The 26,173-nt window shown below is 39.9% G+C and overlaps 1 protein-coding gene across 12 annotated transcripts in view; it reads left to right on the top strand.

Moving 5' to 3' along the window:
- The window catches only part of ANKRD44 (ankyrin repeat domain 44), a 314,414-nt gene that overhangs the window by 153,441 nt on the left and 134,800 nt on the right, over positions 1 to 26,173 (top strand). For all 12 annotated transcript variants that reach the window (XM_006078152.3, XM_044936824.1, XM_025277923.2 and 9 more), the window contains 2 exons: positions 16,479 to 16,557; positions 24,987 to 25,057. In XM_006078152.3, the coding sequence (XP_006078214.2) occupies positions 16,479 to 16,557; positions 24,987 to 25,057 (150 nt within the window). The remainder of the gene's footprint in view (positions 1 to 16,478; positions 16,558 to 24,986; positions 25,058 to 26,173) is intronic.

Here is a 26,173-nt window from a genome sequence, read left to right as displayed (position 1 = left end):
TTATTGTTTGCCCAAAGTCACACAGCTTCTCAGTGGCAGAGGAGGGATTTAAAGTCAGGTCATTCTGACTCCAAAGTGTGTGTTCTTTAAGCCCTAAGAGGATGCCTCTAAGGAAAGCATGTGTGTGTCCATGTGTCCATTCCTGTCCTGCAGGAAAGGTCAGGGTGGATCAAAGGCCACTGAAGTGTCCTGCAGGTGGAAGCAGGTTCTTCCTTGGTGAGGAATTCGTACCGGCTAGTAGGATCCTATGTGGCGTTATGCGAGAACACAGAGAATGTGGAATCAGGAAACCCAGACTCCTCCAAAGTTGGTGTGTGACTTTTAGCAAGTCATCCTACTCTGAGTCAGCCTTGATTCTTGTCCTATAAAATGAGGATAACAATACCTACTTGATCACTCTCCCTGACTTTTCCTAAGAATAAGCTGATGCAGTTGTGTAGGACATGCTTTCTCAACTATATGGAGCATTATACAAATCACAGTTTTCCCAAGTTTAGTAATGAACATAATGTTTTGTTGTTTGCAAAGGAACATTTTGCATATCAATTATTTAAAACCTTGTGGCTCAGAGGTTAAAGCGTCTGCCTGCAATGCAGGAGACCTGGGTTCAATCCCTGGGTCGGGAAGATCCCCTGGAGAAGGAAATGGCAATCCACTCCAGTATTCTTGCCTGGAGAATCCCATGGGCAGAGGAGCCTGGTGGGCTACAGTCCATGGGGTCACATAGAGTTGGACACGACTGAGCGACTTCACTTTCACAGGATAACAAAGAGTTTTAGATGGGAAACAATATCCAGTGCTTTACTATTTTATGTTTAATTACTTACAACTAGCTCTTATTAGAGCAAGCCTGTTGCTTGTTTTGCTTTATTTTTGTTTGTTTTTTAAATAGTAAAGTCTTATTTGCAAAAGGAATTTTAGGTTTTTTGTTTCTAAACTGTGTTAATTCAAGTCTTGAAATACAGGCAAAGAAAGAAGGTGAAGAACACCCGTAGCACTCTTCACCCAGCTCTTAGGATTGTTAGCATCTTGGTGTACTGAGCCGATCATCAAGATCTCAGGTCCTGATAACTGCATTGGTGGTTTTTATTATCAGTGTTATGTGTAAACTCAGTTTCTATAGTACCCACCTGGAGGCTGGAAAAAACTTGTAAAGAAATATTAATCATTTTAGTCAAGATGATTTTTTATGGACCACAGAAATTGTTTTTATGAGTTTGCTTCTGCCTCTCCTATTAGACATCTTTGTTGAAGAAATTGTTAATGAACTAATTAAAAGAGACCAGGAGCCTAGGGTGGGGCCCTAACAGAAACTAAACTTCTCTTCTCGCTGGTTAGCTCATGGGAACCAAGGGCAGTTCCAAACTGTGGGCTTCCTTAGATATTCTTAGCGGTAAAACCTTCTCACCATGATATTAGAATTATGGTTTCTCCAGGAAAAACTACTTACCAAATACATTACAGTTAAAAACACTGCTGCTTCTTACACTTGGGATGCTGCACAGGGCATCTGTGAACTTGGTTAGCTTTTAGGATTCAGGGAGAGGTGGTTCCCTGAAGACCTGCTTGGTTTTCATCAGAAACTCACGATGATTGCCTTTGGATTGGGTGAATGTATTTTACTGTTTAATTGGCAACAGAACTTGAGCATGTTTTCTAACCTGTAGGACTAGAGGACTAGAACCCTTTTCTGTGTTCTGTTTCCACTGACTCTGAAGAAATGTTTCAGGGCAACAGAATAAATAGCAACCTAGCATGCTGCAGTCAGTCGATGGGGTTGCAAAGAGTCAGACACGACTTAGTGACTGAACTGAACTGAACTGTCAATTTCCCCAGGCAGAGTCTGCCCTAAAAGGACTTGTGGGGACTTCCCTTTCAGTCCAGTGGTTAGGACTGCACTTCCACTTCAGGGGGTATGGGTTTGATACCTGATTGGGGAAGGAGGATCCCATATGCTGTGCAGTGCAGCCAAAAAATAATATAAATTATTTTGTTAAAATGTGCCAACAGATCACATGTCTGGTGAGGTGCTTAAAAAAGTAGATTAAAAAAAAAGGAACTTCTGTCCCTTGGAAATTTCTGGGCACTGGTAAGATCCCAGCGGTCCTCTGGTAATCTACTGGTGACGTTACAGTGAACCCACAGATTAGGCATGAACAATTCCGTTTCATACTTGTACTTAGTTTTCTAGATTTATTGTGTACATCCTTACCCAGTACAGATTTTTCAAAGGTTTCATTTAGGAAATGTAACTGTCCTAAGAGATTTTGAAGAGAGATCTTGCTTGTGCCTGTTTTTAAAGCGTATACGGTTTAATCCAACACCCCATTCTTTTGCCAGAACTTCACTTTTATGTCTCTACATGAGCAGGACATAACATGAATTGCTTCATCTCTTTTCATGACTTTGCCATTTCTTTTCTTCCTTGTAACTGAATTGTTGCATGGGTGTATTTTTTTTTTAAACTCTTAGATATGCCCTTCTTTATGTTGTGCAAGGGAGAATGTATTTTATTTGCCTGCTTATATACTTTAAAGCAGCTTTATTGAGATATAATTGACATACAATAAAGTAGACATATAATAAACAAAGATTTTCAAAGTTTTGACATGTCTGATTGTTTAGTTGCTCAGTGGTGTCCAGCTCTTTGTGACCCCATGGAATGCCACATGCCGCACTTCCCTGTCCTTCACTATCTCCTGGAGTTTGTTCAAGCTCATGTCCATTGGGTTGGTGATGCCATCCAACCATCTCATCTTCTGTCGCCCCCTTCTCCTCCTGCCCTCAATCTTTCCCAGCATCAAGGTCTTTTCCAATGAGTTGGCTCTTCACATCAGGTGGCCAAAATATTGGAGCTTCAGCTTCAGCATCAGTCCTTTGACATGTTTGCACCCATGAAACTGTCACCATAATCAAGATAATGAATATATCCATCATCCCCCGCAGTTTCCTTGTGCCTCTTGGTAACCCGTTCCTCCCACCCTTTCTAATCCCTGCTCCAGCTTCCTTAGGCACACCCTGATCTGCTTTCTGTCACTGTATATTAGTTTGCATTTCCTACAATTTTATGTAAATGAATTCATATAGTACGTAATCTTTTTTTGGTCTGACTCCTTTCATGCAACTTAATTATTTTAATTCATCCATGTTGTGGATCACAACAAACTGTGGAAAATTCTTCCAGAGATGGGAATACCAGCCCACCTTAACCTGCCTTCTGTGAAACCTGTATGCAGGTCAAGAAGCAGCAGTTGGAACTGGACATGGAACAACGGACTGGTTCCAAATTGGGAAAAGAGTACGTCAAGGCTATATATTGTCATCCTGCTTATTTTTAACTTATATGCAGAGTACATCATGTGAAATGCCAGACTGGATGAAGCACAAGCTGGAATCAAGATTGCCGGGAGAAATATCAATAACCTCAGATATGCAGATAATACCATCCTTATGGCAGAAATTGAAGAGAATCTAAAGAGCCTCTTGATGAAGGTGAAAGGAGAGAGTGAAAAAGCTGGCTTAAAACTCAACATTAAAAAACTAAGATCATGGCATCTGGTCCCATCACTTCATGGCAAATAGATGCAGAAACGATTGAAACAGTGCCAGACTTTATTTTCTTGGGCTCCAAAATCACTGCAGATGGTGACTGTAGTCATGAAAGTAAAAGATGCTTGCTCCTTGGAAGAAAAACTATGACCAACCTAGACAGCATATTAAAAAGCAGAGATATTACTTTGCTGACAAAGGTCCGTCTAGTCAAAGCTATGGTTTTTCCAGTAGTCATGTATGGGTGTGAGAGTTGGACCATAAGGAAGGGTGAGTGCTGAAGAATTGCTACTTTTGAGCTTTGGTGTTGGAGAAGACTCTTGAGAGTCCCTTGGACCGCAAAGAGATCAAACTAGTCAATCCTAAAGGAAATCAGTCCTGAATATTCACTGGAAGAATTGCTGCTAAAGCTGAAGCTCCAATACTTTGACCACCTGATGCGAAGAGCTGACTCATTAGAAAAGACCTTGATGCTGGGTAAGATTGAGGGCAGGAGGAGAAGGGGACAACAGAGGATGAGATGGTTGGATGGCATCACTGACTCAATGGACATGAGTTTGAGTAAGCTCCAGGAGATGGTGACGGACAGGGGAGTCTGGTCTGCTGCAGTCCATGGGGTTGCAAAGAGCAGATACCACTGAGTGATTGAACAAGAACAACAAATCCATGTTGTAATGTGTAGCAATAGTTCATTCCTTTTAATTGCTGAATAGTGTTCCACTGTATGGAAATATCACAGTTTGTTTATCCATTTGTCTCTTGATAGAGATTTGGATTGTTTCCATATTTTGGCTATGAAAATAAAGCTGTTAGAACTTGTGGTTGCCAAGGGGGAGGAGCGGTAAGGGAAGGATGTTTTGAAAGTTTGGGATTAGCAGATGCAAACTGTTGTATATAAAATGGATAAAGAACAAGGTCCTACTATATGTACATGACTTGGTGACTGAACAACAGCTGTATGGCACAGAGAACTATATTCAATATCCTGTACTAAACCATAGTGGAAAAGAATATGAAAAGAATATACATAACTGAATCACTTTGCTGTACAGCAGAAGCTAACAGAACATTGTAAATCAACTGTACTCAATAAAATAAATTAAAAAAGAAAGCTGTTACAGGCATTCATGTATAGGTCTTTGTGTGGACAGATACTTTCTTTTCATATGGGTAAACTCCTAAATACCTGAATCATTTAGGTCTGTATTTAACTTTTAAAGAAATTGCCAAACTATTATCTGAAGTGATTCTGCCATTTTACATTCCCACCAGTGGTGCATGAATGTTTCAGTTTCTCTACATCCTCACCAACACTTGATATTGTCAGTTTTTTAAATTTTAGCCATTTTAGTAAGTGTGTAATATGATTTTGGTTTGCATTTCCCTAATGATCAGTGTTGTTGAGCATTAGTTCATGTACTTATTTGCTATCTGTATAATATCTGTTCACATCTTTTGCTTGCTATTTGATTGAATTGTTTGTCTTCATATTAGTGAGTTTTGAGAGTTTTTTGGTATATTTTAGATAGAAGTCATTTATCCTATATATACTTTAAAATATTTTCTTTCACTCTGTGGCTTATCTTCTCATTCTCTCAACACTGTATTTCAGGGTCTTCTCCAGTGATCCAGAGGTTAATGGACCTACACTTGCAATGTAAGCAGTGTGGGTTGACCCCTCTTAGATCCCTTGGGAAACTTAGATCCTACATTCTGTGTGGTGCAGCCAGAAAACAAACAGAAAAATCAACAAACAAACAAAAAACCGAGTGTATTTCAAAGAGCAGAAGTTACTGTTTTTGATGAAATTCAATTTGTGCTTTTATGGGTCATGCTTTGGTGTTATAGCTAAGAAATCTTTGTCTAATGTAAGGTTACAAGGGATTTCTCCTATGTTTCCTTCAGAATGTTAAGTTTTGCATTTAGTTCTATGTTCCATCTTGATGTAATTTTTGTCCAGTGTGCAAGATATGGGTTGAAGCCTTTTTTGTTTGTTTAATTGTTTCAGTGCCATTTATTGACAAGACTATCCTTTCACTGGTGAGTTGCCCTGGAACCTTCTTTGAAAATCATGTGGTGTCCATATATGTGTCTTTACACCAATACACTAAATTGTTTCGATTACAGGAGTTTCATGATAAAATCTGAAAATCAGGTAGTGTTTGTTCTCCAACTCTATTCTTCTTGCCAGCTAGTATTTTTTACTTCTGAGAATTTTGTTCTTAGGTCTAGACTATTAGAGCAAGAGTACTAATTATAATGAACAATAACTTTCATTTTGTCTACCAAGACTGATAACTATTCAAAGAGTCAGCAAGAGCATGAGCAATGAAATCAGATCTGGTTCTGAAATATGGTTCTATCACTGATTAACTGTGTGACTCTGGTCCAGTTACTGAAAGTCTCAGGCGCCTCCACTGTAAAATGGGGGTGATAACATTTACCTCGTAGTATTATTTTAGGAACAAATTAGAAAATATACAAATCTCTGATATAATTTTTGCTTAATATATGTTAATTTAGTTTAAAAAATTAATGCAATAAAATATATAGTATTCAGTTACCAGATATGGAGAAGGCAATGGCACCCCACTCCAGTACTCTTGCCTGGAAAATCCCATGGATGGAGGAGCCTGGTAGGCAGCAGTCCATGGGGTCGCTAAGAGTTGGACACGACTGAGCGACTTCACTTGCACTTTTCACTTTCACGCATTGGAGAAGGAAATGGCAACCCACTCCAGTGTTCTTGCCTGGAGAATCCCAGGGGTGGGAGAGCCTGGTGGGCTGCCGTCTATGGGGTTGCACAGAGTCAGACACGACTGAAGTGACTTAGCAGCAGCAAGGCAGATATAATCAAAATGTCTTTGGCATTCTCATTTCTCTTATTTTATCTTTTTTTTGGCCATATGACTTGCAGGATCTTAGCCCCTACTAGGGATCTAACTGGGCCCCAGCAATGAGAATACAGAGTTCTAACCACTGGACCACCAGGGAATTCCTATATTTTATCTTCATTTTAAAGTCTTTTGAGTGATTATTATTTAGTTTCAAGAATTACAGTTTTGAGGTTTGAATTTGAAACACTTTTAGATATAGCAAAATGTACTAGTGTTTCTCATACATCTGTGTTACATTCAGATGGATGGGTTAAAATACCAACAGAGGTGGTTAAATGAGATTATTCAGTGCTGGGGGTGTGTAGAGGCAGAGATAAACCATCACTTTTGAGGCACAGAATATTCCAGCCAAGAAAAATCTGGCTCCATGGGATCACACATGCATGGAAGATGAATAACGATTGTAAATCTGAATTTTTCTTTGATGGTGACTTGGGGTAGACATTGACCTGTCTCTCCTGCGTCTAGGGGAAGGTAAAACTTGAGTTTTCACTGAAAATTGAATTAAGCAATATTTTAAAAAATCTTCCATATATCATAAGAAAAATACTAATAACTGAATTTGGAAATGGATAAAGGATATATACAGGGAGTTTGAAGTTGAAGCCAGAATTTTTAGTAGACATATGAAAAGAATCTTAACCTCACTTGTATGTAGTGAAATATAAATCAAAGCCTCAATGAAATAACATGTTGGGTACATCATATTGGCAAAGAGTAATAAGGTTGATAATAGCAAATATTGACAAGGATGTCAGGGAAAGTAACTAATTAACTTGTGACTGGTGGGAGTATAAATTGGGTAAACCATTTTTGAAAGCTATTTGGCAATACCTAATAAAGTTGAACATGAATATTCCCTGAGATCCAGCCCTTTCTTTTCTTGGTGTTTACTCTAGGGGAGTAATACATACATATTCTGGGAGAGACATGGACAGAATGTACATTGCAACATCCTTTCTTGTAGTAAAGAATCAAAAACTGTATAACCTGTCTCTCTGCCTTTCTCTCCCTTTCTCTGTCTGTCTCACACACATATACATAGCGAGTTATTTCCTGAACCATTTATAAGTCACAGTACTCATGACATTTACCTCTAAAGCTGTTTTTTTAAAAAACAGAGTTCTGAAACAGATGTAAAAAAATGTTAACGTGTTTGATTTTGCTGGTGGGACATATAGATCTGGTATTTTCTATTCTTCTCTGTATTTTTGAGCTGTTAAAAAGAAATATGATTTTTGTTTCCCTGTTTGCTTTTTTTCTTCTTTAAAAATTTCTTTTAATTTCTCCCTTCAGACCAAGTAAGAGATTCAGACCAATCTTTCCCTTTCTGTATCTTGTTTGATTTAAATCTTTAATGTGTCTTTGGCTCTTTTCCTCACATGATTTGATGTATCTCCAAGGTACTTATTTTGTGTCCAGCGTTCTTTAGACATTTGTTTGCTCCTGCTCATCTCCACTCAGTATACATGATCTGGTTAGTTATTTCTCCATTCCTTTGGTAGTAGTGGGGATCTGAGTTGACTGGAACTTAACTTTTGTGTTTCATGACAGGAAAGCTTTGTAGAGTTGTTTTTTTTTTAATATTGTGCTATTTGTCTGTCTTGGTATTTAAGATATTTCTGTGTAGGGAGGGATGTTTGTTTTAGTGTACGACAGATACGTACAATGAAGATTAGATCATGCACTTCTCACTAGAATTTCCAAAGAATTGTAATAAACAATTCTTAATCTTCAAAAGAGAGGCTTGTGGTGTCCCCTCAGTCGGCCGGCCTAACACAGTGTTGTTTAGCTGCCAGAATGACTCTCTGCTCAGGTCAAGCTCACTTTACATGGACATGCTTCTAGTTCCCCATTTTCTTTCATCTGCTTCTTTGGTAAACAGATGACAGAAACTTCCTCTGCCTGATCCTTCTATGACATGCTGCAAATTTAGCTCAGACGCCAGCTGGCTGTGTGTGTCTTTGGCTATTCATAGAAAGGGAGGGTTTAACCTTCCTTCCTTCTGAAGAAACCTGAATTTTTTCCATGAGTCTGAATATCTGTTTGCCAAGGGCTATTTGGAATTGAAGCTCCTAGGGAATAGAAAAAGATCTCTTTTTGTGAACTTGAACAATCTTCTAAAAAAACTACATTGATAATTTATTTCTTTAAAAAATTAATTTATTTTAATTAGAGAATAATTACTTTACAATACAGTGATGGTTTTTGCCATACATCAACATGAATTAGCCAAAGGTATACATGTGTCCCCCCCAATCCTGAACCTCCCACCCACCTCCCTCCCCAACCTATCCCTCTGGGTTGTCCCAGAGCACCAACTTTGGGTGCCCTGCTTCATGCATCAAACTTGCACTGATCATGTATTTTATATATGGTAATATACATGTTTCAGTGCTTCTCTCAAATCATTCCGCCCTCACCTTCTCCTGCTGAGTCCAAAAGTCTGTTCTTTACATCTGTGTCTCCTTTGCTGCCCTGCATGTAGGATCGTCAGTACTGTCTTTCTAAATTCCATATATATGTGTTCATATACAGTATTTGTCTTTCTCTTTCTGACTTACTTCACTCTGTATAATAGGCTTCAGGTTCATTCACCTCATTAGAACTGACTCAGATACATTCCTTTATGTATTTATGTATCCTCAAATACGTTACTTTTCCTGAGTTTTATATATGTACCACAACTTCCTTATCCATTCATCTAGATTGCTTCCGTGTCCTGGCTATTGTAAATAGTGCTGCAATGAACACTGGGGTACACGTGTCTCTTTCAGTTCTGGTTTCCTTGCTGTGTATGCCCAGCAGTGGGATTGCTGGGTCGTATGCCAGTTCTATTCCCAGTTTTTAAGGAATCTCCACAATCTTCTCCATAGTGTCTGTACCAGTTTGCCTTTCCACCAACAGTGTAAGAGGGTTCTTTTTTCTCCACACCCTCTTTAGCATATATTGTTTGTAGACTTGTTGATGATGGCCATTCTGACTGGTATGAGATGATACCTCATTGTGGTTTTGATTTGCTTTTCTCTAATACTGAATGATGTTGAGCATCTTTTCATGTATTTATTAGCTATCTGCATGTCTTCTTTGGAGAAATGTCTGTTTAGGTCTTTTTCCCACTTTTTGATTGGGTTTTTTGTTTTTCTGGTATTGAGCTGCATGAACTGCTTGTATATTTTGGAGATTAATGCTTTGTCAGTTGTTTCATTTGCTGTTATTTTCTTCTATTTTGAGGGCTGTCTTTTCACCTTGCTTACAGTTTCCTTCATTATTCAAAAGCTTTTTAAATTTAATTGGGTCCCATTTGTTTATTTTTATTTTCATTACTCTGGGAGGTGGGTCATGGAGGATCTTGCTGTGATTTATGTGGGAGAGTGTTCTGCCCATGTTTTCCTCTAAGAGTTTTATAGTTTCTGATTTTATATTTAGGTCTTTAATCCATTTTGAGTTTATTTTTGTGTTTATTTCTGATGTGTGCTTGCTTTTGAGTTGTTTTCTCCTCTGTGTTCCTGGGTGTTGTAAAGACCACACAACCATTTATTAACTGTTGGTCATCTCAGAAAGTCCACTTGGACAACAGAGAGAATGAATGCAAATGGTGCAGAACATGTAGCTTGGCTACAATGCCTGAAGGCTACTCTTGTCTTAGTCTGGTCCTGGATTCTAGTTTTGATCCAGAAACTACCCCAAGGCAGCCTATAAGATACCAGCTGGGCTCTGTGACTGAACTGGAAGTCTGGCTCAGGGCTTCCAAAGTTCATATTGAGCAGGAGCCAGTAGGGCTTCTTGAGAGTCCTGGGCAAAATGTGTGCATGTCCCAGTTCAAAAGAGATCTTTTTCTTGTCTGTTTAGACTTCTTGCCCCAGGCTTGGTCAGAATTGAACAGGTTTTGGGACAATATTTACTACAACATTAGTCTCAGTGGGATTCCCTCGTGGCTCAGATGGTAAAGAATCTGCCTGTAGTACAGGAGATCTCGGTTTGATTCCTGGGTCAGGAAGATTCCCTGGAGAAGGATGGCAACCCACTCTAGTATTCTTGCCTGGAGAATTCCAGGAACAGAGGAGCCTGGTGAACTACAGTCCATAGGGTTGCAAAGAGTCTGATATGATTGAGTGACTAACACTTTGTCTCAGTGCATTTGGTAATTTTCATAAATCTTTTAACATCACAAATATCAAATTACCATGTCCCTGCTTTTATTTTTTTCTGATGTCCTAAATTTGCAAACTGGTTACTGGATGTAAGTGTCTTTATGGTGATGGCTGGATGTTTCAATTTTTGTATTTCTATTAATAACATCTATCACAGTGTCTGGAAGATAATACCTTCTCAATATATGTCTGTACCTAGAAAATATGGCTGAATATATGGTGGTAAAACATATTCCAAAGTCACTGTTCTAATAATCAATTTTTTTCAGCTTTTCTGTTTTCATCTCTCTTAAATCAAAGTCTTAGATGGTTTCTAACATCATTTGTACTGCTTCCTATAATTCTTCCTTCATACCTGTTCCCCCGAATTTTGTTCAGTCAAAAATACATAAGGCTTTATTTTCTCCCTTGGGCTTTGTCCTTCATATTCAAATGATTTTAAACATTGTTTGTATCTCTGTCTATCTTTGTATCTCTGTATCTGTTATATCAAGCTCTTGCTGGTTGGTATGCCTGCTGACCCTGGATTTTGGGAAATTAATTGTTTCTACATAGGTCTGTGGTTTGTGAGCTCACTTTCAGTGATGTTTTAGTCTGTGGGAATCCTGGGTTACCTGGACCAAGGACACATCTCTCTAGATACATGTTTTTTCTTCTTGGCACCATATGGGTATCCTTGGCCTAGAACCAACTTTTATAACTATTTTGCAGCTCGAAAGTTTCTAGACTATACAGGGGGCTTCCCAGGTGGTGCTAGTGGTAAAGAATCCACTTGCCAATGCAGGAGACACAAGAGACGTGGGTTTGATCCCTGGGTTGGGAAGATTCCCTGGGGTAGAAAATGGCAATCCACTCCAGTATTCTTCAAATCCTGAAACCACAGGAGGGCAGACTCTGGGGAGTCAGCGGAGACACTTTTATTCTTCCACTAGGAATCTAGGCCAAGGCACTGGTTTGCCATCTGCCCAGGGAGTGTTTAGCTTTTTCTGGAGCCCACCTTTGTTCTTTAGGAATCTTTCTTCAAGACCACTTTCTAGGTCTTCCAGTTTCAGTTTTCCACCTCACCTTCCATCCCGGAGCAAGTGTTCAGTCCCAAGCCCCTGGAGTATGGCTTCTCCCTGCAGGGTAATAAGCTCATGTGCTTCCAGCTTTGGTTCTCAGTTTATTCCTTATTTCTTGCCCCAGACCATTTAACTTTTGCAAGCTCATTTAAATGAACGTTTACTATATGTTTGTCACGTTTTTCCCAGAATTTCTTAGGGATTATAAAGGAAAGTTTTTTTGACTATCAAGGCAAGTTCTATGATGATGTTCTTGCTTCCATTTTTTTTGGTTTGTGTTTGAATTTTATGTTTAAATTCCTTTTTCATTGTTCAGATCTTTTGCTCTTGGTAGATGTACACCCTACATTTTGTAAGCAAGGTTTCTGTGTGTGGGCTATGACCCATAGGACACAAAAGGATGACTGCTGATGTCTCCTAGACATCTGGAACAGAGGCTAACAAACTAAAGTCCTCTAATCTGTTTTTAATTGGATAATAATTGCTTTATAATGTTGTGTTGGTTTCTGCCATACAACAGTGTAAATCTGTCATAATTTTATTTACATATATATATGTGTGTGTGTGTGTGTGTGTGTGTATATATATATATATATATGCCATCCCTCTTGAGCCTTTCTCCCCTGTCCCATCCATCTTGCTTGGTTATCACTTGCTTCCACTTTTATAAAGAAAAAAGTTTCAAGTTGGTAGCCAGGACCCCCAGTTCTTTGACATCAGTTTGCTGTGTTGGGCAAGCCATACAACATATCCAAGGGCTCAGAGTCCATATCTTTTAGATGGTGGTAGCAAGGCTTAACAACAAAGTTCTGAAAGATGTGTCTCCCCTGATACGGATGTTATAAGATTTAAGTAATAGAATAGATGAGAAGGCATTCTGAAAAAAAGTTAAAAGCACTGCATCAATACCAGATGGGTTTTGTTTCTTCTTAGATACCGTAGGGATATCATTGGCCAATGACCTATTTTTACTAGTATTATTATTAGCATTTTCTTTTCCCCGGAGCCTTCCCTCTCTTTCTACCATTGCATCTCCTACTCTATTTATCTAGCTTATGACAAGTAGAGTGGCCCTTTACTTAGAAAGAGGATGAACTGCAACTTCTGGCTGGTTTCACCTCGTTGGGTATGGTGATGGATGTGACTCTGTTATTCATCCCTCAACTTATGATCCTGTACATCACTGAGATTCCTTGCTTGAGAGCAGGTGTTGGCAACCCTTGGTCAATAGTAGTAATGCATTGTTATTTTGGGTAAGGTCTTAATAACACATGAAATTGTTTATATGATTCTGCTGCTTCAGTGAACCAAAGAACTGCCTGAATATAGATCTTTTCTGCTGTTGCCTGTTTATGGCTTGTCACTGAAGGAGAGTATCAATTGGCATAGGTGTTAAGAAAGCTATAGGAAACCTTTAAATGCATATTAAGAGGAAAAATAGGATTTATAATCAAGGAGTTGTAAAAACATGATCTCATGTAACACACCCATATTATAATATAAAAACTTCAATTTGAACAAGTCATGTCATAAAAGCACCTACCGGATGAGTAAAGCCTGTTATATAATGATGGACCAACCAGATTTGAATATTGGTATTTTTTGGCTTTTATTTGAGGCCAAGTTCTCAAACAGAGCATTGACTATGCTTCAGGTCAAATTAAAGTCATAATTTGGGTTGGGTTAGTCCTTGTTTAAATCACTTAGGTGAGGTTTTATTTGTTGAACCAAACTCTGGAACCAGTTCAATTTATTAACGAACATATAATTTTATAACTTTTATCCTAGGGCCCAATAGATACTTTTCAGTTATTATAGAGGATTCAAAGAGAATATAAAGCTAAAAAGGAAAGTGCTTGTAGAAACATCAATAGAAGAAATAGAAGTAGAAGACATTTGTGAAAGTCTGATCTCAGTTATTTGTATAGTTCACTGTATAAATTAATACTTGATTCTCAAATAAGCAAATATGCTTTTAAACACTGAATCTTTATTTTCACAGAAAGGATGATATGGCAATAAGAGGGTTAACCGTGGTTTTATATCTTACTGAATTTTCTAAGCCATGGTGTTAAAATAGTGTTAGTAGCTCAGTCCTGTCCAACTCTGTGATTCCATGGGCTGTAGCCTGCTGGGCTTCTCCATTCATGGAATTCTCCAGGCAAGAATACTGTAGTGGGTTGCCATTTCCCTCTCCAGGGGATGTTCCCAACCCAGGGATCGAACCTGGGTCTCCTGCATTGCAGGCGGTCTCTTAACTGACTAAGCTACCAGGGAAGTCCTTTTCTAAGGCATATCATTATCTAATATGGAATAGTAATGTGACTGCCCTACTTCCTCTTATATGTAGTGATTGCCTGCAGCATGCATAGACAACATATATTCCCAGTTAATTCAAACCCCCTCTTTTGACCCACTGAAAAGTTAGTTAATCTCTTCATAAAACCTGTTGACCAGACCTCCTAACAAATAGGCTGGCTAGAGGATCAGTTCTTGTCATGTTCCCTGCCAACCATCTGTTTTAGATATTAGTGAGTCATGAAATGCCTAAAAGCTATAGTCTGAAAGAGACTGAGAGCAGAGGACCTGAACTGTCAGAAAACAAAATAACATCCTTGGGCTTCAAGGGCTGTTAGGTATATTGTCTAATCAAGCAATGATAGGAATGATGATTAAAATCAATAGTGACTCTACAAATGTCAAAACTAAAATGCATCCTAGTTTCTGGAGAAACCACCAAGATGGTGCATAGGCTTTGGTTACCTTTGTTATAGGATAGCTGCTGAAAGTTTGTAGCAGAGGCCATGCATGTAGACTAGTTGAGTTTGGTCAGTTTATGCTGAGCACCTAGTATGGGCTTTCCCTGTGGCTCAGCTGGTAAAGAATCCACCTGCAATGCAGGAGACCTGGGTTCGATCCCTGGGTTGGGAAGAGCCCTTGGAGAAGGGAAAGGTTACCCACTCCAGTATTCTGGCCTGGAGAATTCCATGGACTTTATAGTCCATGGGGTCGCAATGAGTTGGACACGACTGAGTGACTTTCACTTCACTTCACTTGTTCACCTAGTATGGTGGTACTATAGGGAGAGGTAAGACCTATTCTGTACCCTATGAGAGTTCTCAGTCTTCAAGGGAAGATATTGTTATTGAACCAAACTTGGATCTGCTCGCCTGTGTGCAGTGAAGACAATCTACTGATACCGGATTGTGGTGAAGGAACATGCAGCATTTATTGCCAAGGCCAAGCAAGGAGTATGGGCGGCTGATGCTCAAAACTCCTGAACTCCTTGATGGCTTTCAGGGAAAGGTTTTTAAAGTCAGGGTGATGGAGAGGGTTTTGGGGTGTATGATCAGTTTATGGCCATTCTTCTGGTTGGTTGGTGGTGAGGTAGTTGGGTGTCAGCATCCTCAACATTCTGGTTCCAACTTGTCTGGGATCTACGTGCTTATGTCAGCATGCAGTTAACTTCTTCCTCTTGGTGGAGGTTTCAGTATCTGCAAAACAACTCAAGGATGTGGCTTAGGATATTATCTATAGCCCTCGAGGAGGAACTAAAGGTCCTAGATTTTATTTAATGTCTGTATTATTTTCTCTTTTCTTTGTTCCTGCATTTTCTCATTTTGATTAAATTTGTTCTTTGAAACTAGGGGAAAGCCTTGGAAGCTAAAGTTTTTCTACAAACGAGGCAGGTAGAGGACTCGGATGGGGGTTCTGTCCTGGGAAGGCCCCATAGGGTCCTTCTGGGTTACAGTATCCCACAACTATCTGTGCTGTGACTAACATGGCTACCATGGAGCACTTGCTGTGCATGCACCAAGCCTCATACCTACCGAGGACTTACTTACATTGTCTTGAATGCTCTTATCAGTCCTCTAGGGAGGTATTATCTCCAATTTACAGATGGGGAAGCAGTATTTTTTTCCCCTGCCTGTTATCATGCTGCCTCACAGCCATGCAAAGGACTTAGTCTGGAATCTGACAGGTGAAAGTCTAATCTTGACTCTGCTATATACCTGTGGAGTCTTGAGGACATTTCTTAATTTATTTGAGCCATAGTTTCTTATCTGTACAACAGAGTTAGTAATATCTGCCTCAGCTCTCAGCTTCAGTGTCAGCACCTTCAGAAAGGCCTTACTCAACCATTCTAAGGAATCTTATTCCCATCTTCACAGTCACTTGATCTCATTATCCTGTTTTAATTTTGTTATAGTCTTTATCACCATCTGAAAGGATCTCATGTGTCATTGGGTTACATGACTATTATCAGCCTTCCCACTTGATTGTAAGTTTCATGAAGTCGTAGTCACCCCTCTGTCCCCAGAATCTGGTTCCTGACACACAGTAGGCATTCAATAAGTATTACATGAATGGGCAGTGGTCTAAGCAACAGTAATGGAAAATAATTGTATTTATATTTCATGTCCTTGTGAATAGTTTCACTAGGTTTTCTTAGAAAATAAGTCATTGAAAGCTTTGAACTGTGCTGTTAAGATAGGTAGAAGCTTTGAAATTTTTTTACCCATGCTGAGGATTTAAAGATAATTCCACTGCATGATGGGCCATCCTTGACCTGAGCTGGGCTTTAAAAAAAGGAGCAATGAGGCAAATATAACATACAGACACAAAAATGGGGATCTTTCCTTTATGTGACTGGGGGAGATGCTGAGAGAAATGTGTAACCAGCACTCATCTGAATAGATGTTTGGCCTTCACTCTCTCCCACAAGCATTAACCTCAGAGTAAGTGACATGTCATACTGTATCTACCAAAGGCACCTCCGGCCGGTACTGACTTGTTTATCTTTGCCATCGTTTCAGGATTCTGAGAAGCGAACCCCACTTCATGTGGCTGCGTTTCTGGGAGATGCAGAGATAATTGAACTCCTGATTCTGTCAGGTAAATACCAGCTGTGCTTAAAAGTCAATGGCATGTGAAAATTTAAATAACCAATTTACTAGATTGACTACTACAAAGAACCCAAACAAAGTTTCTTTATTGTGCTTGTGGACATTTATTTGGTCATTGATTTTGTCAGTAGACAAGGGACAATACAAGACATTCTTAGTCATTTTTCAATAAGAATGTCTTGTATTGTCCACTAATACAATATTGTAAAGTAATTAGCCTCCAATTAAAATAAATAAATTAAAAAAAAAGAAAAAGAAATGACTTCTCCAGTAAAACATTTTTATGTTGCTTTGAAAGTCTGATTCCTGACCATCTTAACAAGTAGTCAGGCCCAGTATTGTGGATGCATTCTGTACATTTGGATATCTGTTTCTTTCATTGTAAAAAACTAAAAATTAAAGAAGGAAAATGGATTCCTTTAAATCTACATGAATACACATAGATATGTGTGTATTTACATATTTTTAAATTTCATTGGACAGGGAGGCCTGGCGTGCTGCAGTTTATGGGGTCGCAAAGAGTTGGACATGACTGAGCGACTGAACTGAACTGAAATGAAATTGCATTGCAAAACAGTACTATTTTGTTTAACTTAACCTCATGGAGGTTAGGTTAGATACATGACTATAATGTAATCAAAGCATAAAAATATGGGAAAAAATGAAACATCAGTTTCTGGATAGTAGTTACCTCTGAGGAGGCAAATAGAGTGAGAGGTGTTTTCAGGGGAAGGTATAAAAGAGACAGCAATTCTGTAAAATACTTCATTTTTTAAAAATTGGGAGTAAATATATGGCCAGCACATGTTGTGTGCATACTGGTCTTTATGATACTGTCTCTTTATTTTTCTATGTATTTTAAATATTTCATCAGATTTTAAAATACCAATATTTTCATTTTTGGAAACCTATATACTTGGGGGGAATCCCAGGTGGCTCAGTGGTAAAGAATCTGCCTGTCAATACAGGAGATGCAGAAGACATGGGTTCCATCCCTGTGTCAGGAAGATCCCCTGGAGGAGGAAATGGCAACCCACTCCAGTATTCTTGCCTGGAAAATTCCCATGGACAGAAGAGCCTGGCGGGCTACAGTCCATAGGATTTCAATGAGTTGGACACGATTGCATGACTAAACAACGCATAAGCACCTTTACTAGATAGCATATTGAAAAGCAGAGACATTACTTTGCCAACAAAGGTCCATCTAGTCAAGGCTATGGTTTTTCCAGTGGTCATGTATGGATGTGAGAGCTGGACTGTGAAGAAAGCTGAGCACCGAAGAATTGATGCTTTTGAACTGTGGTGTTGGAGAAGACTTGAGAGTCCCTTGGACTGCAAGGAGATCCAACCAGTCCATTCTGAAGGAGATCAGCCCTGGGATTTCTTTGGAGGGAATGATGCTAAAGCTGAAACTCCAGTACTTTGGCCACCTCATGCGAAGAGTTGACTCATTGGAAAAGACTCGGATGCTGGGAGGGATTGGGGGCAAAAGGAGAAGGGGACGACAGAGGATGAGATGGCTGGATGGCATCACTGACTCGATGGACGTGAGTCTGAGTGAACTCCGGGAGTTGGTGATGGACAGGGAGGCCTGGTGTGCTGCGAATCATGGGGTCGCAAAGAGTCGGACAGGACTGAGCGGCTGAACTGAACTGAACTGAAGCACCTTTACTTGGTACATCTCACCCAAAACCAGCATGTGCTTTCTCCTTTGAGTATTTGCGGGACAAATCCCTGGAATGGATCTAAGCATGTGCATGAGTCTCAGTGCGGATTGCATGCAGGCTAGCTGGCTTTCTTCTTCATTCTTTTGGTTTCAGTTCAGTTCAGTCGCTCAGTCATGTCCAACTCTTTGCGACCCCATGAATCACAACACGCCAGGCTTCCCTGTCCATCACCAACTCCCAGAGTTCACCCAAACTCATGTCCATTAAGTCGGTGATGCCATCCAGCCATCTCATCCTTTGTTGTCCCCTTTTCCTCCTGCCCCCAATCCCTCCCAGCATCAGAGTCTTTTCCAATGAGTCAACTCTTCACATGAGGTGGCCAAAGTACTGGAGTCTCAGCTTTAGCATCAGTCCTTCCAAAGAATACCCAGGACTGATCTCCTTTCGAATGGACTGGTTGGATCTCCTTGCAGTCCAAGGGACTCTCAAGAGTCTTCTCCAACACCACAGTTCAAAAGCATCAATTCTTCGGTGCTCAGCTTTCTTCACAGTCCAACTTTCACATTCATATATGACCACTGGAAAAACCATAGCCTTGACTAGATGGACCTTTGTTGGCAAAGTAATGTCTCTGCTTTTGAATATACTATCTAGATTGGTGTTAACTTTCCTTTCAAAGAGTAAGCATCTTTTAATTTCATGGCTGCAATCACCATCTGCAGGGATTTGGGATCCCCCAAAAATAAAGTCTGACACTGTTTCCACTGTTTCCCCATCTATTTCCCATGAAGTGATGGGACCAGATGCTATGATCTTTGTTTTCTGAATGTTGAGCTTTAAGCCAACTTTTTCACTCTCCTCTTTCACTTTCAGCAAGAGGCTTTTTAGTTCCTCTTCACTTTCTGCCATAAAGGTGGTATCATCTGCATATCTGAGGTTATTAATATTTCTCCCAGCAGTCTTGATTCCAGCTTGTGCTTCTTCCAGCCCAGCGTTTCTCATGATGTACTCTGCATATAAGTTAAATAAGCAAGGTGACAATATACAGCCTTGATGTACTCCTTTTCCTATTTGGAACCAGTCTGTTGTTCCATGTCCAGTTCTAACTGTTGCTTCCTGACCTGCATCTTGGTTTGGGGAGATTCAAATCTGGAGGAAATGCCGCTGCCCAGAGACTATGCAAAAGACCAATAATAAGGTTTTGGTTTTGACTTTGTTTGCAGTAGTAAAGGGAAATTGTAGAATTCCAAAGTCAGCTATGCAAAGATAGGAACTGATACAGTATTGGAGTAGTATTGGAGAAGAACACTGGAAAAGAATGGTGCTATGATGCACAAGGAATATTCACATTGCCCTTATTTTTGTTGTGGTTGTGTTCTTGAGGTAGCTTTTCTCAGGAAACAAGTATTCTATGCCTTGCAATGCTTGTGCTACATGCTCCTGACAGTCTCATGGAGATTAGGTTAGATTTTGTGGAGTATTTTTTGTGCTCTTGAGAACAGGCCTTCCTTCTGATAATTCTAAAGATGTTTCAAGGCTGTGTTCCAAACAAATATGTAGTACTTGGCACTGGCACAGTCTGTGGCTAACAGCCAGTGCACACCTGGCTGGTTGCCCCAGCAGTAGAAATTTGGCCCATGGAAAATTATAGGCAGAATTGGTGGAGGTGCAAAATAAAGACTTTTGTGGTATGAGACCTAATGATCCCAGCAAGCTCTACCTACCTTCTAAGTGTTGTTTTAAAACACAGCTCAGGGTTCTCAGAGGAATGTTTGGTTCATGACTGTGCAAATTTAGAACTTTGTCTTATATCCCCAGCTATGCTTTTTGTGTGTGTTGGTTTGTTTGTTTTTCTACATTTGAAGGGGAATATTTTAATTCTTCAGCATGGAGGTGACCCATCTATTTTTTTCCCAGGCATCTAGGGTCTGATAATCAAGAGACTTGGTTTCACCTTTCCTTTATGTGGGCATGGAGCACCCCAGCCTCTTTTAAACAGGGCTCATTCAGAGCCAGGAGAAACTGTTCTGTATCTCTTGATCTGTACACCTGTTTCCTTAGCCCAGTCATCTTGGAAGAATCACTGTGCTGTTAATGCCTCTAGTATAATTTCAGGTGGCACATGCTATGGAATTTTTCCTCCTTCCCTCATCAAATTAGGAAGACTTAGGATACGGAAGAGAATTGTGAAGGTTCTTTAGGAATTTTACTCAACTGTGGAAGCTTAGCAAACTCTTGGAATTCTTATGGTTTTAATTTCCCTGAAAGGTCCTTTATTCATTTTGTATAGTATATTCCTAAACAAATATCATTGCAAGAGCAGCGATTTCATCTTTAGACTTACATCTGGCAGTTGACCCTTTAGGGAATCCAACCAAATTGTTTTCCAGTTTAATAATGAATGAGGTGCTAATTATTCCCATGTTGGACAAATCATTTGACTTTGCCAGAATCTCCCATTACAGCTGTGTTCTCCATTGTTGTATTAACTTACAGAGCATAGTGTAACTCAAGCCCACTAAATTCCTACTGACATTATCTTTTGTTAGCTAGGCAGATGGAACCCTGAGTGTCTCTGAGTAGACAGCAAGGAATTCAGGCCTTGCAGATTTCCTCTTCTTATAACTGCTTCTGGCTTTATTTTCACCACCTGCTTGTAGCTTCTGTTTTGGAACTGACTGAGTCAGGATTAAGGCAGAGAGAAGGTCAAGAGCTTGCTAAATCATTTGCCTGGAGATATATGAATGAGATCAGTGTGAACCAATCAGTAGCTAAGAGTTAAGAGACTAGTGTTGAGATATAAGGAGCAGAGCACACAGAGAAACAGCCATAGTAACAAGACCTTGTAGAGAAATTCTGGAAACACACAGGGTTAGAGAGAGAGTTCTGAGCTGAAGGAAGAAAACTGGGAGTACACACCCTATAACATGTGAGTGTTTGTGAGTTGTAACTATTAATTAAAAAAAAATAAATTAGAATGTAGGCCACCAAACAAGTGGTATTCCTATGAAATTATTTCCTGTGATTTTTCAAAATGTGATTACCACTCCCAGTGCAAATTGCCTCCAGAGCTGGTGGCAGGTCATTTTTTGGATTCTTTCATGCATAACAAATATTCATCCTTTGAGGTTGGATTTGATTTTTGGGGGGGTCTAGAAAAAGAGGGGTAATTAAATGAGGCAATGCTGATTTTGATCTCCAATGCAGTGTGATTATAAAGTAATGGGCCGTTTGCTGATAGGCATATAAACTGGCCCCAAAGGCAACTCCAAGGGGAATTTTTAAAATGTTTTGAGCAATTGCCACATATTTGGAATTATCATATACTCTTCTTAGGTCATTGCTTTGCAGGACAGTGTTTGTTTTTAAAAAATCAATAGCAAGCTGATCTCACTGTATTATAATCATATTTCATGTGATCTTTCTTTCATATTTATTTCTATAATTAAAAGCCAAACATTGGCTGGCCTGTTCTCGCTGGCCTGTAAGATTTTTAGTCATTTGATCTATCTTTTTTCTTTGTCCTACTTGTTTCTAAATGACACGGTGAGAAGAACAGAAATATTGCCTCTGAAAATATGCTCAGAGTTCTCTTTACTCCTGTTATCTATGAAAATAAAATCAAGCAGTAGTAGGGATAAGATAAAAAAAAAAAAAGATATTTTAGAGTTCATGCCTGATAACTTTTAATTAGGTCTTGGTTTCTGGAGAATCAGTATAACCTGGTGCTTTAAAAAAAAAAAAATTAAAAACGTGCTTGGGGGAAAAAGCATTTGCCTTTAAATCATTAGACATGCTGACTCTGTGTCCTTCAGTGCACAATGGTGCCTGACAGGCAGGTAAATAACATGAAGCTTCCTTTAGAAAAATCAGTTATAAATATTCAACTCAAACCATCTGACATCTCCCTCTGACATGTAAACAAGACTGTCCGATAGACAGAGGAAGAGGATGAGGAAGCCAGTCTCACGAGATGACACTGATGAAATATGCGTCCCCATTCAGATAACTCTGCTTTTGTCATAATAATTTTGTTGTTCTGGGAGAGGTGGTTTCCCTGGCAGCTGCCTCTTCAACCTTGTGGAGGAGGATTAGTGGAGGAATGGAAGGCTTACACAGTGACTGAATCTACTCCCTAGATTTCTAATTAGCTTTCAATTTCTCAAGTGAGTCCAAAGCTGCATGAACACAGTGTGGTGTTTGTTACACATGGGAGTGTATGTTGCTTTATGTTACCCAGCAAGCTCAGGGGCATTTTTCTCCTTAAAAGAGTTTTGATACTAAAAGCCACATTTGAATCTACATAAAACATTTTTTTTTAGAATTTTAGAATACATAAACAGTAAAAATAGTAACTACAATATTAATGTATACATATAAATTATAAGAAAAATAAGGGGAATACGCAAAGAATATAAATAAATGGTTCTCAGGGAATGAATACAAGTGGCTAATGAACAAACATATTAGAAGATGCCCAATCTCATTGTTAAATAGGCAACACAGAAATGTAAGACCATTTTCTTCCAGTCAGATTTGCAATATTTTAAGTAACTGATGTGCACAGTCACTTCAGTTGTATCCAATTCTTTGCGACCCTTTGGACTGTAGCCCACCAGGCTCCTCTCTCCATGGGATTCTCCAAGCAAAAATATAGGAGTGGGTTGCCATTTCCTCCTCCAGGGGATCTTCCTGACCCAGGGACTGAACCCACATCTCCTGTGTCGCCTGTATTGGCAGACGGGTTCTTTACCACTAGTGCCACCTGGGAAGCCCTTGTACTAACAGCTGCTAAGTCGCTTCAGTCGTGTCCGACTCTGTGCGACCCCATAGACGGCAGCCCACCAGGCTCCCCCGTCCCTGGGATCCTCCAGGCAAGAACACTGGATTGGGTTGCCATTTCCTTCTCCAGTTGTACTGACAGCAGTTTAGCCCAAAACTGTTGGACCCAGTCAGTGATGAAACAGACAGGGGCCAAACAGGAGGCCTAATAGGTCATCACCGGTCCCCAGAAGAGGAAGGCAACATTTGGAGTGAGGGCTGCAGACTGTGTGACTTTCTTCTGATTGGTTGGTGGTGAGGCAACTGGGCAGTGCTCCAGGAATCTTCTGCTCAGCCTGAGGTTACCATCCTCCACTTGAGTGGTGGCCCTAGTTCTGGAGAAGAACTCAAAGAGATTGTTATGCATATTCCTTGAATAATAATAAATAACTGATAATATCAAGTATTGATGAAAATGTGAGGAAATAAAGCAGTCATACACTGTGAGTGTATAAATTGGCACACTTTGAAGGGTTGAAACTATTAAAACCAAAAGTACATGGTCAGTGACACAGAAGGTCCATTTCTAATTATGTATCCTAGAACAATACTTACACATTTGCATAGAGTCATTTTATGGTTGTTCATAGCAGCATTGTTTACAGTGAAATATTGGAACACATATTTGTATATAAGACATAAATCAGGATCTCATATACCAACTCAGAGTAGTAGTTTTCTTCAGGGAGTGAAGAGAGTCCAGCATTGGGGGTGATTCTCAAAGGGGCTTTACCTAAATCTATAACAATCTATCTTTTAAAAGAAGAATACGTTAATGTATTACTCATATGATCGAAAATGTGAAGCAAAATAGGTCTTTTGCTGTTCGTGGTAATAGGTAGTTTTCACAGCTCTGGTTCAGACTAGTCCGGCTGAGGAGACAGGGCTGTGTTACCCTGTCTGCCCACCCCATGGTGCGAGGGAGTTGTGACGGCCCACAGAGGCTTCATGTGGTGTCTGTTCAAAAGCGCCCATGGAAGTAGCTTCTTCCCACCGAAATATGTGGCTAGTTCCAGAGGAATAATTAGGGTCTCGGATAAAATGGATTTCTGCTAATCCCTTTAGCCCAGATCAAGTCTCATCAGAACCCAACTTTACAAATTTGTTTGACATCTCACTGGCCTTTAATATAATATACCTTTGTTAAAAGACTGCTAATCCCTAATAATTTGTCAAGAAGGATGTTGTCTGCCCTGTGAGATAAATATGCTTAATGACTAAAAATAAAATAATGCATGTGATTATATAGTTTATATTCAGGAATATATATTATATTCAGGAGCACACATACATATATCCACACCCTTGAGAAATTCTCCATTCTTCAGAACCTATATTTCTAAAGTTCTGGAGAATCTCAGTTTTCTTAAAACTGTATCGCCTACCCAGTGAGACACTGTTATTTCTCTTCTGCTGCTGCTGCTGCTAAGTTGCTTCAGTTGTGTCCGACTCTGTGCGACCCCATAGACGGCAGCCCACCAGGCTCCCCCGTCCCTGGGATTCTCCAGGCAAGAACAATGGGGTGGGTTGCCATTTCCTTCTCCAATGCATAAAAGTGAAAGTGAAGTCGCTCAGTCGTGTCCGACTCTTAGCGACCCCATGGACTGCAGCCTACCAGGCTCCTCCGTCCGTGGGATTCTCCAGGCAAGAGTACTGGAGTGGGTTGCCATTTCCTTCTCCTGTTTCTCTTCTAGTCCTAACCTAATTCTTGTGACATTCTAAACTCATGATCTTGCTTCTTCTACTGGACTCAGTATCGCCTCCTGTCTGGCCAGAAAGCACATGATTGATACAAAGAGAAAACAAACAAACAAACAAAATGTGTTGTTTGTACCAGGCAAACAAGAGCACGAGATACAGCATCTGACTTCACATCAGCAGAACTTGCCCTGACTGTATTATGCTTCTAACCTGTGCTGTTTGGTTCCAGGAGCTCGTGTGAATGCCAAGGACAACATGTGGCTGACCCCGTTGCACCGGGCTGTTGCCTCCAGAAGTGAAGTGAGTGATTATCTTATTTAATCTAGCACCTCCAGTTTCTAGAAAGAGAGAAATGCTTTCTGCTGAATTAGGGATTCTCACTGGTGAGCAAAAGGCTCTAATGCAAAACCTTTAATGCGAGAGGGCGAACAGCTGTTTATTTAAGTACCTCCTGCGTGCCTGGCATGGTGTTAGGGGCTACCTGGGGTGGTCCAAGATGGCATTATCCTTGACTTCAGTGAGTTCTCAGTCTGGATGGGATGCAAACAGGTGAGTAGATCAGTACAGTGTCATAACTGAATTGGAGGAAGAAGCAAATAACTGTCTTCTTGAATAGACGAAGTCTTCCAAGAAGAGACGTCAGTTAAGCTAGTCCTTAGAGGATGTGTAGAGGTTTACAAGGCCAAGAAAAGGAGAGAGGGCTGAGGCAGAAGAACACAAGGGTCATGGCTGTGAACAATGGTGGGTTCAGTTGGATGTAGCTGGAACATGGGGTTAGTAGATAAGTCTGATAGTAGAGGCTGGGTCAAGTAGCAGAATCCTGGGTGTCCTTTGAGCAGTGGGGAGTGTTGACAAGCAGAGATAAGCGTAAACCTGACAGAGTTTGGAACAAGTGAGGGTGAGATGGCAAAGAACTCCCTGGGTGAACGGTGACATCGTTAATCAGTTCTGTTTGAAAGTGCCGAGTTTGGTAAATATGTCACCGAAATGTAAGCACCATGACAGTAGGGATCTGTGTTTTGTTTCTTGATGTATCCCAAGCCTGGTACATTGTAGGTGCTTGGGAAATAATTATATTTTGAATGCTGGAAATTTGGGTGAGGATGGCAAATATGTCTTAATTGGAGACATTTTGTCTATTTACATTTAAAGTAATTATTGATAGGTGTGTTCTTATTGCCATTCCATTAATTCCTTTGGTTGTTTTGTAGTGGTTTTTTTTTCTTCTTTTGTTCTTTTCCATTGTGATTTGATGCCTATATTGAGTGTTTAGATTTTTTTCTGTTTTTTTATATGTATCAATTATAGGTTTTGGGGCTTCCCAACTCGCTCAGTGGTAAAGAATCCGCCTTCCAATGCAGGAGACACAGGAGATGCAAGTTTGATCCCTGGGTCGGGAGAGCCCCTGGAGGAGGA

This window comes from Bubalus bubalis, chromosome 2 (assembly GCF_019923935.1).
Source record: "Bubalus bubalis isolate 160015118507 breed Murrah chromosome 2, NDDB_SH_1, whole genome shotgun sequence".
NCBI lineage: Eukaryota > Metazoa > Chordata > Mammalia > Artiodactyla > Bovidae > Bubalus > Bubalus bubalis.
Note: the sequence above shows the minus strand (reverse complement) of the source record. Positions and strands in the feature narration are given on the sequence as shown.